This window comes from Augochlora pura, chromosome 3 (assembly GCF_028453695.1).
Source record: "Augochlora pura isolate Apur16 chromosome 3, APUR_v2.2.1, whole genome shotgun sequence".
NCBI lineage: Eukaryota > Metazoa > Arthropoda > Insecta > Hymenoptera > Halictidae > Augochlora > Augochlora pura.
The window spans coordinates 11575251-11592360 of NC_135774.1; the positions used below are offsets into that span (position 1 = coordinate 11575251).

General features: G+C 44.9%; 1 protein-coding gene across 5 annotated transcripts in view; it reads left to right on the plus strand.

The window, feature by feature from the left end:
- Dll (homeotic protein distal-less) overlaps positions 1-16761 on the plus strand; it is a 128540-nt gene extending 111779 nt beyond the window's left edge. For 4 of the 5 annotated variants that reach the window (XM_078196696.1, XM_078196697.1, XM_078196700.1 and 1 more), the window contains exons 3-5: positions 7500-7671; positions 10518-10830; positions 12273-16761. In XM_078196696.1, the coding sequence (XP_078052822.1) occupies positions 7500-7671; positions 10518-10830; positions 12273-12291 (504 nt within the window). In that variant the 3' untranslated portion in view covers positions 12292-16761. Of the gene's footprint in view, positions 1-7499; positions 7672-10517; positions 10835-12272 lie in introns of those variants that run through there. The other variant, XM_078196698.1, reaches the window with a different exon arrangement.
- Positions 16762-17110: the final 349 nt, after the last annotated feature.

Genomic DNA, 17110 nt, shown 5'->3' on the forward strand with positions numbered 1-17110 from the left:
AAACCCGTGTCGGTTCCCGTCACCGTGGCCCGCGCGTCGCCTTAGCTCGCATGCGAGGCAGCTGGGCCACGTAGACCTGATTCGGTGGGAGCGTTTTCATTTAGACGTAGATTATTCCTAGATGCCTCTCATAAATATTAAACAGGCCGGCGCGCTCTCGGATTCACGCAGGCGAAACGCCGTGCTTTTTACTCCTGAAACCTTGTCCCGGCTGCTGTACCCCTTTCCCGGTGTTCTGGCCGCCCCTTCACCCTCCGGCGGCGATCTGTCGCTCATTGAGTATGCATCGTCGATATCGACGGAGCGGGGGCTGGTTCTCTGCGCCGGTTCGCCGTGGGCGACGGCTTCCGACGTCGCCGCTCCCGGGAAAGACGTCGAATCCACGTCCTCGGTACGCCGTTCGACGCGTCGGCTTCTTTGTTTTTCTCTCGTTTTTTTTTTTCTCTTTTCGGTCGGGTGTCGCGAGAAAGGTTTGCGCGACCACCGGCTGGCAAGCGCGCGCGATTTTTGCGCTCGCACGGGGCGTCCGACGGCCATTCGACGTCCCCTAAGCTGGGCCGTGAACGCGCTACGCCGGACAGAGATAGCAGCTTGCCACCGCGTCGCCCTAGTGGCCGTCGGCGTTATGCTTCTTCTTCATCCTCGACCTTCTTCTCTTCTTCTTCGACGATTCCTTCGTCGTTGTTTTCTTCTTCGCCTCCTTCTTCTCTATCGTCTTCTTCCTCTTCCCTTCCGTCTCCTTCTTCTTCGCCTGCTTCTACTCTTTCGCCTCCTTCTACTCCTTCGTCTCCTTCTACTCCTTCGCCTCCTCCTTCTTCTTCTTTCGCTGTTTCTTTCTCCTCCTCGACCTCCGACGCTCGTTCCTTCAGCTTCGTGTACTTATGTATTCCGTCGCGAGGCGGTGCTGACTCGTCACGCGCATTTGCATACATTTCGAACCGCGGACCGTGCGTTTTTTGCCGGAATTCTTGCCGCTGCCGTCCGGCCGCGGATGTCCTTTCGTGCTGCTAGACTGATTGCGATAGTACAGGTCTTCATTCTCGGCGAACCATAATCTTGATAAGAAAAGTTAGATCTATTAGAGTGTTTCGCTGGTGTCGTGGATAATCTGATCGGTAAATTCAGGATTTTACGTATCATTGAGGAAAATGGACAGGTGGAACACGAAACTGTGAAATCAGAAGAATTTAGAAGTATAATAGCGCTTCAACAGTATGGACGTTTAACAACAATTTCGCAGTTTGTGTTATGCTATATTGTATTTTTTAATAATTTAAGTAAGTATTGTTTCCATCGCTGGTAATAATGAAAACATTCCTTTTAAGCATCTCAAAACGATGTTATTCATAAATTATTATTATCACTAAAATATCATGTGATTTTATCGGGAAACACTAGAATTAATCAGAGCTCTCTGTCGTAGTACATTGCACATGAAAATAGCTCAATTGAAACAATTATAGCATTTAATATCCATAACAGACGATATTAAGCCCTATCCAACACGATTTACTTAATTATAGCAATCAGTTCACTATTCTATAATTCACTATGTAATTCACCATGGTAATAATTACAAATCCTATAATAAACTATTCTATTACGTTAATATTTCTGTCGCTCACCTCAGTCCGGACACTCAGAAGACCCCATTTATTAAAAAGAGGAAATCTTCTATCCTGCTCTAATTTGCTTAGAATTATTAACATTTTTATTTCTCTGCGAAATTACACAGTCTCCTAAACAAACATCTCCAAGTGGGAACAAAGGCGTTTATCTAAATCAGTTTGGTACAAACGAGCTTGCGGTTAACATGCTCAAATCCGAGATCTTTAGTTGAAAGAAGTAATACTTAGATAAGATAGCGCTTGTTCCTTAAGTACCGGATTAAATAAGCCTCAGCTGTGGCATGCATTATACCTCGGTTTTAATGGCAAGACCGTGTGATTGCACTAAACAGTCTAATCTCTATGCAAAACTGAAATTATCTGCATCAATTGCACGTACCGCACGGTCTGCATAAAGATATATTTCTTCCCCCTTCAACAATTGTAATCAGATAAAAATAACACGCCACGGTGTGCATTAATTCTTTTGATGTTCTCACTGTTTCGTATTCCCCGTTCTAATACTTCCATACAAATACCATAAATACATAGAACCCGTGGCGCGCGGTTGCGAACTTTCCTAGCCATTTAATATTTATACAGTCTCTTTGGCGATTCAGACACGCAGGATCTCCCAAGTCCTCTACAACATCAGATCGAAGTTTATCATATTTTTACAACAAACTAATCCATACCTCCGTGCTCGCCGTTTCCACGGTTCTCACGGAACCAGACGCTTATTAATTGTTCCGATGTTCTCGTTGGTGTTACAATTATTTTTCCATAAACACAGAAAATATATGGTTTAATACTGCCATCAATATTTCTTGTTTTCATTTTCCTGATACTATCGCTTGATGTTATAAACGCTAATTCTTCGCATTATCAGTTCCCTTGATTCTTTATTTTTTCCAGCTCGCCGAATTTATTCCCACGATTTTCTCCCGACAAATCGTTAGATCGCATATCCCGTAGATCAACGATCATATTTCACGACATCGCGACACGCCGCGTTTTTCCTCGCAGCCAGAGAGAGATTAGTGCGATGCCACTACAAATTCGGGAACACTTTTCTTCTGCCATCGATTAGATCTCAGAGCAACGTCAGCGATCCCGGATCCTAAACCGGCGACCACGAGTCCCCCATTTTTGCGCTCATCAATTTCTCCGTGGTAGCAGGCGATCATCGATCACCGGTAACTCTAGTGTTAACTGTCCGGCGATTCCGCGGCGACCCGAAGAATCTGCACCTGCTTGTCGGACAAGGGAACGCCGCGCGCTCCGCGTCCGAAAAAAGGCGAGCCCGCGAGGCTGGTCCTCGCGGGCAAAAGCTGCGGGTCGCGCGGGCCACGCGAGTCCGCGACGGTTGTAAATATCAATAAACAAAAGGCGGTGGCGCTCGGGCCCCGACGACCGGCGAAATAAACCATCGGCGGACGGGGTCCCGTCGCTGGGCCCTTTGTCGGGCGCCATCTACGCGGCCGCGAGTTTTTCAGCGAGCAATTAGACAGAGATTTATTTGCGCCGGCACGCCGCTGGGCGCGCGCTCGCCAATGGGCGCCGTTCAACAGACAGAGCGAGAGAGAGAGAGAGAGAGAGACGCGCTCTCTCACTCTTTCCCGCGTAACAGCAACATACTTTTCGACCGATAGCGTACGCACGTCGGCCATTTTATACGGCACACGTTACACGGGCATTCCGGTCCGCGTGTGTGTCTCTGTGGGCCCCGCGATTCGACTTACGAAACGTGAAACAATGTCGGGCCCGCCGCGTTTCTTCTGCGGCCACGAACCCGCGCCGCGGTTTTAATGAACTCGTTTTCACGTGACGATCTCCCTATCTCTTCCTCTCTCTCTCCCTCTTTCTCCCGTTCCGTTCTCCTCTGGTTCCCCGGTTCCGTTCTCTTTTGGTTCGTCTGTTCCGTTCTCCTCTGGTTCCTATGTTCCGCCGGAGAACAGTTTCCCTCGTTCCTCGCGGATCTAGCCACCACCTCGCCGCGCCTTAGTTAATTAAAGTAACCGTACGGTTTCTGATTGACGCCCCGGGGCGTAAAAAGCCGTGGACGCGCGAACGCGTCACCCGCCGCCGGACCAGAGCCGATTACGCAACCCCCGGCGCGACGGTCGACGAGGAGCGGACCTGTTCGTCCTGCTGACAGCCGTCAAACCGTTGACGCGCGCCACTTGAACCGAGAGCACAGCCGCGGTAAACCGGCCAACACCGTCGCCGATTAATTAACGGGAGCACCGGCCCCGCTTTTCATTTCTCGAAAAGTTCAGGACCGCTTCTGAAACTCGGCGCTACTTTCTCGTGGAAACGCGCGCCGATGAAGACGTTTGACAGCTTCTTCGCGGCGAAGTCCCTTTGTGGGTTCTGCGGTGACGCAAGGATCTCGGAGAAATTGGCTCGACGACTTCGCCGATATTCCTGGATCGTCCCGATGCGCGAAGTTGCGGCGGTAATTAATGGTTTGTTCGATCGCCGTCCCGTTGCTGTTGCTTTGTCACGTGACGCAAAATTGAGCAGAACGTTTTGCTCGACGAGATTGGTTTGGCGATTTTACACCGCGGTTGATTCGCGATCTAGATGGCGGAGCGTGTTCGGTAGTTCGTTTTATCCTGCGATGTGGATTTAATGATTTATTCAGAGCGAAATAGGATTTCGTGTAGATTGTTTCGTTGCACCGGGTGGATTTGTTTGATCATCTTCTATCGGAGTTCTTTGTAGCATGGAACGAGATACGTTGAGCAGATTGATTTGTTCTGCACTGTGGATAACTTTGTTCTATAATCTTTTTCACTGAAACTATTGCGTGAAACGTCCAAAATGGATTGTTTTAATTTATCTTGTGGATCTAATATAAATCCTATAGATTTCCGCCGAATTCTACTCACATAAACGTAATATAAGATTTAGCACAACAATGAACCTTTTAACTTCAGTGATAGGTAACGTCCGTCACAAAAATCACATTAACATACTATCACCAGGTCACTTGCATCATCACCTATTTACAAGTAAATTCACCTTTTTAATTAATCGCACAATTGGGTACAGTTTAATGCATAAAATATGCAACAATTTTCCCAATTTCCCACACAGAATTAATTTCACAGACACAGTTTATCACAGTAAAACTATCCACGTGTCGAGGATTCCCTTTTGTCAAGGGTTCAAAGAGTATTAATTAAATAGGAATCGATCAGTGTCGAACAGCGCGATCGAGCATCTGAAAAACTAATGGAAACAGTCGCGGTAACAGCTATATTCCTGCGTCCGACGGAAAAAGGAAGCCACGGTTGCGTAAGCCTCGGATGATAGCGAGTCGGAGAGTCTTGTTTCTTTATCAGAGTCTGATGCGCATTATGCGAGCGTTATCGTCGCGACGGTGTTCGAAGCCGCGCACGATATTTATGTGTATCAGGTGAATGTAGGTCTGGGAATACATTTCGCGGAAAAGCGACGCTTCCATCGACCTGGAACCGAAGTGAACTGACCCGAACAACTCGCGACGTCTTAGGTTGGCTACCCTAACACGCGTAGTGCTACCTGCAAGTGATTAGTTACAAATTATTTTTATAAACACGATGCTTTATTTAAATAATTGTTATATAGATCCGTGACTTTGTAGTGTATACTATTAAAATAATTCATTTATTATGTATATTACTGAAGAAAATTGTTGTATTTATTGCCGAAGATAACTGTAATTGTTACATATGTTGCTCGAAATGACTACCTCCAACTTGGAGACAAGCATTGCACATTGTACATCTGTTATTTCATCGCATGCTCGCACCGTTCTCGATTTTAACGTATGAATGTTATTAGCAGGTTCTGTCATTGGCAGGTGCGGTGCTTGTCTGCGAGTGAGAGGTAGTGTTAATAACTAATGAAATAGTTACAATCGTAGTTAGTAATAAATACAATTTTCTTCAGTAATAAACACAATTTTCTTCAATAATAAATACAATTTTCTTCAGTAATAAACCTGAATTATTTCGATAATGTATATTACTAAGTCATATATAAATAGAAATAGTTTTTTGAGATAGTAGAAAGGCTAATAATATTATCACCTCCTCGTGTAACAGAATTTGACGAATAAGCTATTTTAAAATAGTAATTACATATGGAAATAGTACTTCAAATATATTCAACTGTACACTATTCACATATAATTACTATTTCGTAAAAGCTTATTCAACAAGTTCCGTGTTCAATGAGAAGATAAAAATATTTATGGTCCCTTTACTATTTCAAAAATCTATTTTCTCTAGAACCTGGTACCAGAACTTTGTTAACAATAAATATTTCTTGACGAAAGTATTTGTAAGCGTACTACCAGAGGAAAAATTGTTTTACGATCCTAAATCTATATATAAAATATATCGGTTTAACCCCGAAGCACCCTGTATACTCAGAGAATTGCATTTTGGGTGGAAGACAGCATAGCGCGTCGTCTCGTCCCGCGAGCGACGTCGTCGAGTCTTCAAATTCCTGTTCGGAGTCACGATGCATCGGTCAGGGGAAAAAAAGGATCGCTCACACTTCCCTTAGAAAGTCAACAAGCCGGGCCGCGCCGCGGCGATCTTCCTCTTCCTGAAGCCGTTTCTGAGGAAGGGTTCGCGAGCGTCGTGTACGCTCGGCGCGCGCAAAACACGAGCGTGTTCCTCATCCGACGTTTCTCTTGGCAAGGCGCTCTCTCGCCTCTATGAGGCAGAGAGGGTTACGTAAGATTGAGCAGCCCGTCACGTGCACACGGCGTACGTATAGATCGCGAGGACACAAAAAAATACCGCATGTGCAATCCTAACAGCGGCACACGCGCATTAGTATCCGCTGCAGGCCGTGCCCGGCGTTCTATGCGGCGTGTAGGCAGGGACAGGCAAAAGAAACGACAGTTACGAAACTCCCAGTTCCTCCTATTTCTTTTTTTCTTTTTTCATTTCGTCGCTGTTCTCTTCCGTTTTTTTTTTCCTCCACGTCCGTCGCTTTTCCGCGTCGCGGCGACTCGACGCGAATCCACCCTTTGCTCCCGGCCTGCGGCGACTTTGTTCGACGATCTCGCGTTTCCCTTTTACTTGGACCGCGGAGGCATCGATGGCGTTGCACGGTGTGAGATATCGGTTTTTTATATGAATTTTGTTTTCGTGAATTTATATCCTGTCAAATCAAACTGAATTAATCGATTAACTTGAAGTTCACGATTCTTGAATATCCCATGAACCCTAATAGAATTGAATATCCTCAAACATACAACGATGCGATCTAGCATAAAACTTGATCAACGATACTGTCAGCTATGCATCACCGACGTGACAGTCGACGAGTCAAAGTACCTATCTACAGTCCAGCTGCAGTCTTGTCCCCGGACTTTGCTGCGCAATTTGCCAAATTTCTGCAAAACCGTCCCAGTTATCTGGTTTCAAGGTGCACGGATCGGCACCGATCGGATCGCGCCGCAATCTATCTTCTTCGCGATCGAAGGTGACTGCTCGGCCAGGATCCTCGCAAAATATATATGCCAAAGGAAGACGCGTGTATCATTACGCGTGTACTCGCAGAAAATGTCTATCAGGCCTGTAATTATTGGATGTTTGACGGAAGGAAGGACAGGCGCGGAGACAGTGGAAATTGCTGGCTTCCCACGTCTCCTCGGACCACGTTAAACAGTACATCAACCCGGCTCTCCTTCTCCTTCTCCTTCTTCTTCTTCTTCGTCTTCTTCGTCTTCTTCTTCGTCTTCTTCTTCTTCGTGTGCCTCTTCGTTTTCTTGTCCCTTTTATCATCAATATTTTTCCCCCCTCCGCGCGCATTTCGCGTGGCAATAGCTACCGACAACTCGCGAAACGAGTTCCAGCTGACCCGTTCTTTCGATTTTTGTTGCAGGTGAAAATCTGGTTTCAGAACAGAAGAAGTAAGTACAAGAAGATGATGAAGGCGGCGCAGCAGGGCGGAGGCGGCGGCGGAGGACAACACGGCAGCCTTTTAGCCGGCGGTACCGCTCTACCTGGTGGACCATCCCCTCAACCCGGACAGCCCGGAAGTCTCATGCAAGGAGGTTCGTTGGATTTCTTATTCCTTTATGAACAAAACATCTGGAGGCGACGTAATGCAAGCGACATTCTTCCGAATCCGAGAAAATCGAGTTCGTACATCAAATGTGTCAACGAGATTCCATAGAAAGTCATTATAATAATAGATAGCGCTATAATAACGAGTTAGACTCGTGATACAGATTCCATGCAAGATCTACTAAATGTGAATATTATTTATTTCTTATAAATCGAGATCGAATTGAATTTTTCTATTTTTAAATAAGTGCAACGTAAAAGAAATTGCAGTGCAAACGGTTAATAGTCGACTTTTAGCAAGCAATATTCTCACAAATTATCGACGAATTTCGTCATTAGTTTACGAGTTATTGCATATATTCTCGTAGTTATTGAATTGTTCACAATGGGGCTTTCAGAACGATATTTGTTCCGGAATTTCGATGAACGTTGTACTAAAATTGTTTATAATTATACGTTCGAGTAACCAGCTAGAAAATTCAAGATAAATCGCTTGCATACCTTCGTCTCCAATTCTGCTTTATTAATGGATAGAATCTCGATTATTATATCTTGAAAATTGCTGAATTGATTTTTAAAATATTACATTGAATAATCGAGGTTCTAATGTACTTTTATTGAAAGTATAGATGATCGATTCTACTTCAAAATCAGTATTCCTTGATCCATTTATTTCACGTAGTTAGAAAAAAATAATTTAACTAGACAAAATAGAGAAAAATAGTGAAAAATAGAGAAAAGTAATTTAACTAGACACAAAATCTCCTCACTTTAATACACTATTGTCAAATATTCATTTTCTAAGTCCAACGAAGTAAAACTGAAGAATAACAAAAAAAAGAATTAAAAGTTTTCCGCGGGGCTATATTTAGCCTCTATCGGGGTTAATAACTCAGTGTTTGGAGTTTCCTTCGACGATCCACCGTTGCTTGAAAATTCCACGAGACCCCGCCAGAGGCGGTGCGGAGCACAGAAGCGAAATATCACCGTAACTAAATCTTAGCAATAATAAGAAGTTTCCGCTCGCGACACGGGCTACCAGAAAACGCGCGCGCCGTTCACGACCGGGCCTTGCAAGCTTATAATTAAGGCGTATCGGTGGGATCGATGGGAAGTCGGACACGCTTCCGATACGGCTTAAATCATGTTTAAAATATTAAGCCGATCGGTACATGGCCCGATTCGGTCGAATTTCGCGCGATCGCGTCGAAGCAAAACGATCTCCCATAGATCTTTCTGCGGCGTTCCCCGGGCCGGTACGCGCGAAATCGACGAATCCAGTCGGAAGATATAAATCAATTAACGAGATCGAATCGTAACGCCATCGGCGCAGAACCGTTCGACAACCTTGCCGATCCACATCTCTGCCGGCCGACTTTATGATACGACTCGTTGCGTCGGTGCGTGTAAACCAGTCATCGTCGCGTGGCCGGCACCGCGATGCTTCCTTGTCGTGGCATCCGCCGAGACATATTCGAACAAGAACCGGAATGCGTTTTAAAAACGGTCGGACTCATATTTGTGCCCCATTGAAGAAATACGATCTAGGAGGAATACATTTATGTCGCGAGTTTCTACTTTTTCCAGCGTGTCGCGTTTCGCCGGGGACTTGGCACTCGAATATGAAAAGTGAAAGGGTCGTCATAATACGGTGTGTGAATAAATTAATATGCAAGTCCGGATCAAAGTAAATCTGCCCGATCGGGTAATCACTGTCGACTCATGTTCTATCCTAGATTGAATTCTCCATAATTTATGATTGCGCGGCCGATCTCGGTGTAACAGTTGCTGGAACCGTTCGGCAGTTGGCAAAGCGACATCGATTTCCATTAATAAATTCAGTGGAAGCGTGTATGATTCTTTATGCGATACATTACTCAAGAATAATTACGCTACGAGACTTTGCTCGTCGATGATTTACATTTGAAAATTATGGATCGAATTATTGATATTTCAAGTTATTCGTAGATTTGCATATTGAAGCGTGCACGTCTTGTAATACAGTCAGGAAGGAATTAAATACATTAAATTATCTAAAAACAGAAAATCAGTGCATTTATCCTATTTTATATCTGAATTCTAAGTTTTTAATATTCAATGCAAAATATTATCTACTTGTGTTAGGTTTAAAGAAAAGACCAACCTTCGTTTTAGAGAATCAAGTTCAAAACCATCCAGGGAAATATACACAATGATTCTTTCATTTTCAAAGTTCACGTTAAATATTAACTTAAACTAGAAGCAAATAGAAAATAAATTATTGTTGGCCTTTATGCAAACTTGAATGGAAATGCAAATGGAAATGCAAACTTTATGCAAATACTTTCTTTAGATCCTTGCTTAGCTAAATACTTTTCTCCAAACGTTTCCTTCATTCGCTATATTTTTCAAGAAAATAATACATAATATCAATTACATGTCGTGTCGAAACTTTTATATTTTTGTCGTAGCATTTGTTTCAATCTCGTTCGTACACAATCTCATTTCTTTAAATTAATTCGTCACTAGCGCTTTTGGCCTAGTATTTATTGCAAGGGGTAATATTTATTAAGCTCCGTATTTATTTAAGCGATAGCATAATGTTCCATGGTTTTCTTATATTCCCCACATTTTTTACTTTAATAAAAATCACCCCAAATCACAAAGAATTGAAGTACTCTGTTATCAATTGAAAGAGACGAGGCTTCCGGGAGCCCTATGAAGTACGCAATCGATCATCATAAAATACTTACCACCCGCGTCACAGGTGTTTCACGATTTGCGCACGAAGTCGAGACTTCGATGAACTCTTGGATCGCACTGAGCACGGCGGTTGCGCAACGTTTGCTTGCAGGAGGCGGAAGTTCGGTGTCGGGAAGTCCGACGACGGGCTACCTCGGGGGCATGGGCGGTGGTGCAGGGGGTCACACCCCCGGCAGTTCGAGCCCCGGAAGCGAGATGTCGCCCCAGCACAACGAGAGCCCGCCCGCGCCCTCCTGGCCGGGCGAGATGAAGCACCATCCGCATCCGCACGCGCCACCACACACCCACCACCACCCCCATACGCCTGGACACCATCCACCGCCGCCGCCACCGCCCCCGCATCACGCGGGTTACATGCCACAGTACTCCTGGTACCAGGCGGACCCTAATCCTGGACTACTCACGTAAGTATTCGCCCCTGATACGAACGAATCCTTACCTGTCCGTTGACGATCCAACCCTTCAACGTTGACACGATTCTCCGAGTACAGGAGTTGCAACAATGTCTATCTCTAGGGTGGTTAATAATAAATGGCTTTCTTTGGTGTTAATTGTTGGTACATGTTTGTACTTGAACATTTTTGCTGCATTCATTTGTGCTTTAGAGTTTTTGGTATTGCTAATTGGGGAAATTTGTTGTTAATATTTAGGGTACGTGAGAAATTGTCCTTTTCTCTTGCGTTCATTTTTTTTATTCTTGTAATTGCTGAGTCAAGTTTCTTGGTAATATTTAGGGTACATGTGAAATTGTCCTTTTCTCTTGCATTCATTTCTTTAGTCTTATAATTGTTGAGACATGTTTGTCGTTAATATTTAGGGTACGTGAGAAATTGTCCTTTTGTCTTGCATTCATTTATGCATTAAATTCTTTGGTCCTATACTAGTTGATTTAAGTTTCTTATTAATATTTAAGGTACGTGTGAAATTTTCTTTTTCTCTTGCATTCATTTGTGCATTAATTTCTATGGTCTTCTCCTAGTTAAGACAAATTTATTGCTATAATCTAGAATATGTATAAAATTATTTCTTTTTGCTGAATTCATTTATGCATTACTATCTTGTCGATGCAAGTACATACTAAAAATTTAGGGTACATGTCGTAAATTTCTTTTATATCGCATTCATTCATACAGCACATTCTGTCTTACTAATTGGCCTTACTAATTAATACAAAATACTGCTTGAAAATGAGGACACCTGTCAAATCGGTCTAGTCTCCTGCATCCATGTATCAACTATAATACATTCTGCGATCTTATTAGTCTGGAACAAGTTTATAATTCTAATATATGGAAAATGCTAAACGATCCTTTTCTGTAGCATACATCTATTCAGCACTTTGATCTTGATCCTCGACTTCTGTTGCAAGTTCATGTCTCATCCCTATAATCTTGAACTCTAAGGGCGTGCACGGGCGATCGATGATATTCTCGATATTTCAAGGCTGTCGACGTCGTTGTCGACTGTCAAGAAATGTTGACGACATACATATTGTACGATTCACTTTGAAGTTGGCGTTCATTCAACTATGTTGAACAAGAAGAAAGTTTCTACAGCCAGTGCTTTAGCGTTATACATGCCGAGCCCAAGAAAATATGATCTAAGGAGAGGTTCTTGCAAAGAGATGCATTTCGACATATTCACATTCGATCTGTTCCTTTTCGTATAGATAGTAATAAAAATATCACACGATACATCGTCAAAAACCAAAAGAGAACAATAGTTAGAGAAATTCAACCCCGAGATTCTCCTTCCCCATAACCGGACAGTCTCCCCTATATCAATATACCCTATAACGGATGCAAGCCTGCAGACCTAACCGTCCACCTCTTTTGCGATGTTACAGGGTGTGGCCGGCGGTTTAACGAAGACGTCCTTCGAGCTGTGTTCAAGAGGACCCGCTTGTCAGCGCCGCGGCGGTGCCAGCGCCCCAGCAGCCCCAAAGTGTGAATACGTATAGCAGCATTCGCGATGGGATTCGCGTACGATGTTAATAATGTTTTTCCGTTTCGTCCGCGCGTGAGGTTCCGTTTCCTGACTAGTGCGCGACCGACTCGCGGATTTCCGCTAGGGAACTTCTAGTAATTTAGCCGGCAGCGGCCCGGAAGTGGACACTCGCCACAGACGCTTTTCAGTGAGACTACGAAAAGAATCGTGCTACGTAGAGTGACTGCGAGAAAAAGAGAAAGAGGGAGAGAGAGAGAGAGAGAGAGAGAGAGAGAGAGAGAGAGAACCTCGTCGCCGATCAAGCTTGTGAACGTTTGTGAAACGCACGGCGAGGATCCCTCGAGGCAGGAGGACATCTGTGGAAGTCGCGCGGCTGAGAACCGCGCGGCAGAAGCGTAAACCAATGGAGAAACCAGGTCTGTTCGCAGGGAGATTTCACGAGTCTCGATCCTAGATTCTCGATTCCCGATTCTCGATCGCCGAGCGATCGAGCACGCGAGGGTAAGCCGGGTAGTCGAGGGATCGATCGATTATCCGCGAGATTCCAGCGCTCGACGCTCCGTTAAATGTCAAGACGCGCGGAGTCGATCTCTCGCAAACAATTATCCTCGCTCGGACAATGGATGCGTTCGGCACCTATCCCCGAGACCGGGCAGCCGCGATATTCCGCGTCCTCGCGGCGCGGCCCGCGGTCGCCCCGCGTCGATCTCCTTACGGTAAATGTCAATCGCCCGGTGACGTTAGATCGGTCGATCCCTTTGCGACAGTTGGCCAACCTGACCCACTTCGTGCTGGATCGAACCACCGCACCGCTGGAGAACGGAAAGGGTAACGGAAAAGGGGTCTATACGGGGACGGACAGGGATGCAGAGGGGGGAGGGAGAGGGAGAGAGGGCGGCTGCGGCGGCAGCGACGGCGACGGCGGTGGGCTCGGGGCGAGAGGGGGGGGGGGGCGGCCAGGGAACGCGTTGCATAAACTCGTCGAGCGGTCGTTCCTCAAGGCGGTTGGAAGTAATGAAACCCTAATGACATTTTCGTGAGTCAAACGATCTCGGCAATCACGGTGTAATCACTGGTCCCTCCTTTCCGGATGAAGCAACCCGCCGGGGACCTCCTCCGAAAAGGAGCGCGCGGAGAACCGCGCTCGCGCGCGCGCGCGCCCGCCGTTTCCTCGAATCCGCCGAGGAAAAAAATCGGACCACGCGTGTCGACAGTGGCCGCGTGCTCATTAAATTCATGAGAGAGCCGAACGCCCCGGCTAATTCCCTGGTTCTCCCGGCCCGGGGACGATCAGCGATATTAACCCCGTTCAAAAATTGAGCAATTCGAGGAAACTTCCGACGCGTCGCTCCGGGACTGCTTTAAATTGTTGCAGGGATCGAACCGTGTTCGGACGACGCGTGTGCAGCGACGGAGAGGAATTACGGTTCGCGATGTCCGATTTAGAGAAATACTGTTTGTCCGAGCTAATTTTTCAGTTAGCAAGAGTACGGATTAGTGCAACTGTTCTACCTCGGTTTAATGTCACCCTTTGTTAGTCGTGGAGAACGGTGATTAACACTCGGGTTGCGGTTACTATCCTTTTTGCCACATTTATTGCAAACGTCACTTAATTGCTTCATTTTTGACAGTCGAATTAAATAAATTGTTTTTACATTAGGGTCAATGGCAAGACCAATAGGTCTGTAAGAAAGATCTCGGAAAATATGATTTGAATAATTCATAAATGAAACTTATCATGAAAGAATAAATTATAAAATAAATATCATCAGTTTTATAGTCGTGAAGATGGTCCGCCGTCCGAGGGTTAAAGAACGCACGATCACTCTCACGATACTAGAAACGCGAGGTTCTGGTTTCCCAATTTCTCGGACTCAAAATTTAGCTAACTAGATTCAACGTTTGTCCTATTCGTCGACTAGCGAACACAATTATTTTCGCGCGCGTAGAATAGAGGAAAATCGAACGGAACAGAAGCCCGGGAATTCCCTCGTCCCCGTGAATAAATTCGGAAGCAACGAGTTTCGAGCAGAACGTTTTCCCTGTCCGTCTCGGAGGCCCGCCGAGTCCGCCAGCCGAGGCGATCGTGGAAACGTCTCGGCTCGGTGTTGTTTTTACTGTTTTCCGTCGCGGCCATGCTGGCCAACCTTTGCCATCTTGCATCTCGCGGGCAATAGCTAGCTTTCAAAGAGACGGAGCCACGAAACCGCAAAAAAGACGGTTGTGGTTTGCGACCACGGGAAACTGGGAGGGCCGGCGAGCCCCACCGCTGACCCAAATCCTCTGGCGTGTCGGTGCAACAATGGTCGTCTCATGAGAACGCGGTCTCGCACGGTCCCTTTACTTCCTCCTGATTTTGCCTTCTTTTTCGCCTCCGGAGACGCGGCTGTTCCCGACCAAGCAACGGGGATTCGCGAAACTAGCTGACCGAGACCGGTGACCGTGCTCGCTTTGAAAACGCGTTTTACTCGCGCCGGTCGTTTCATCGCAAAAACGCTCGCATTACAAATTACATACGAGGCCTCTGCTATCGGCACAGTTACCGAAATCGCGAATAAAAGAGTCAGACCTGCGACGGTCACCTGAGCGAAGCACGGCATCCGTCGATTCTCGTTTCGAGCTACGCTTTCCAGACCCTGTGCACTGAATTTTTCTATAATCTCGAAATATACTTTAAATGATCATCTTCTCGATTTTCGATTGCCGGTGAGTACCATGGATTTACGTTCAACGCGCTCTCGAGCTAGCGTCTATGGTTCAATGAACTAGGTTCGCGGAGTAGCCCAGTCTATAGCATCAAATGGAGAGACGGCAAAGTGTCGCTGGAAGAGCGAATGACGGGACAAGCGGCGCCCGTCGCAGTTCTTTCATTCTAATCTATTCATTCGGCTGGGGGACTTGAAAACTCGCCTGACTCGCCTAATTGCGAGGGATTTCGCTCTTCGACGTTTTCTTTGCCGGTATCGATCATCCGAACCCGTTCGAGGGGCTAGCTCGGGAGACAGTCAACGACAGCTTGTTTCCTATTTTGTCGTCGTCGTTCTTTTTTCGACGCTCGCTTGTCACTTGCATTGTTTGCCGTATGAAATGCTGGAAAATAAAAAGGGAACATTCCTCTTCGTTTTGGAAATCAGGTATTCTTTTTAAATTTCTGAAATACTGTTTTGGCAAATATTTACAATATGATGCTACTAAATATAAATGCTTAATAATGGAACAATAAAATATGAAAATGGAATAATAAAGCTGGAACAATAGCTATAAAGATTCCAAGACGAAGAGAAATTTAAGAGAGACAATTTTCTGTGGCAGATATTTCGAATATATCTCTTGCATTTTATCAGATTTTTGAACAATTTGTATAATATTAAGAGGATAAATTGTGCTTGAAACATTCGAAGTAAATTGGTTGATCTATAATTTCTTTCATTTCATACTGTATACAACTAAATCGTCAATAGATTGCAGGTTTTATAAATATATTGCAAAATTGAGTCATGGCAATTTAAAACAGTAAAAATAGAAGACTATATAAATGTGAATGAATTATTATTATCTACCAAGATTATTTTAAAGAGGTAGAACAAACTACTTCTATTTTTACAGTCGATTACAATTTTCATTTTGTATACAAATCCGCAGTCTAATCATCGGTAGACCGTGGATCTGGAAAATTAGTGGATAAAATACAATGCACTGTTAAAAGAATCTGAAAATTCGCTTACATTATTCATTACTCGTTAGAATTATTCCTGACAGGAATAAATGTTTATGCTGTCGAGTTGGACAATTTTTCTTTCGCAAAAGATCCACTGGTCTCAAAAAAAGTCTACGCGAAATGCATCGGTATCGAATAAATTCTAATTAGACTATAATTAGGATTATGTAGATCCTAATTAGACTTCAATTAGGATTATGTAGATCCTAATTAGGCTTCAATTAGGATTATATAAATCCTAATTAGATAGCAGATTCGAAGCATCTACAAAAAGAATGAGTGGATAAAATTCAGAAATTCAAAACTGCCGAAATACAGAAATGTAACGAGATTCGAAGAAATGGTATTTAATTCACTGAAATCATTGAATAAAGTTCGCTTTCTCTAATCTCATAATTTTTGTAGATCCATTAAATCTGTATTTAACACTAAAATCCGCAGTCTAATAAAAATAGATACAATTAACACCGAGACTATTGAGACCTCCTTCAGATCGACTAGAGCTGAATGATAAAACAATTTCGTGAAAAGTCTGCACAGGGTCTTAAGACGTTCCGCTCGCAGTCGTCGAGCTCCGGAGGCATCGAACAAGAGTACAAAGCCGGTACGCGTCTAAATCGGCGAGAAAGCTCGACAAAAAGAAAGAGAGTGCTAGAGTGAGCGAGAGAGAGAGAGAGAGAGAAAGAAAGAAAGAAAGAGAAAGAGAGAGAGAGAGAGACGAATCATGCAACAGCTGCAGCGAAAACCGAAGTCGTTCGCACGGCGTCAATCAAAATTCCTGAGCGATTCCCGCCGCGTCGTCCCGCGGATTCACGGCGCAGCGAGCTTGCGGGGAACGCGTCTCAGCCGGACGACGACGACAATGATTCCTCCGTGTATACTAATAAGTGCCGTTAGATTCGACCGCAAAGCTACGCGAGGCGCGGAACATGCCTCGCGGAAAAACGCGGACAGGACGGCGCCGCGAAACGGATAGGACATGGCGAGTGTGAAAGAGAGGCGAGGAGAGAAAGGTAGAT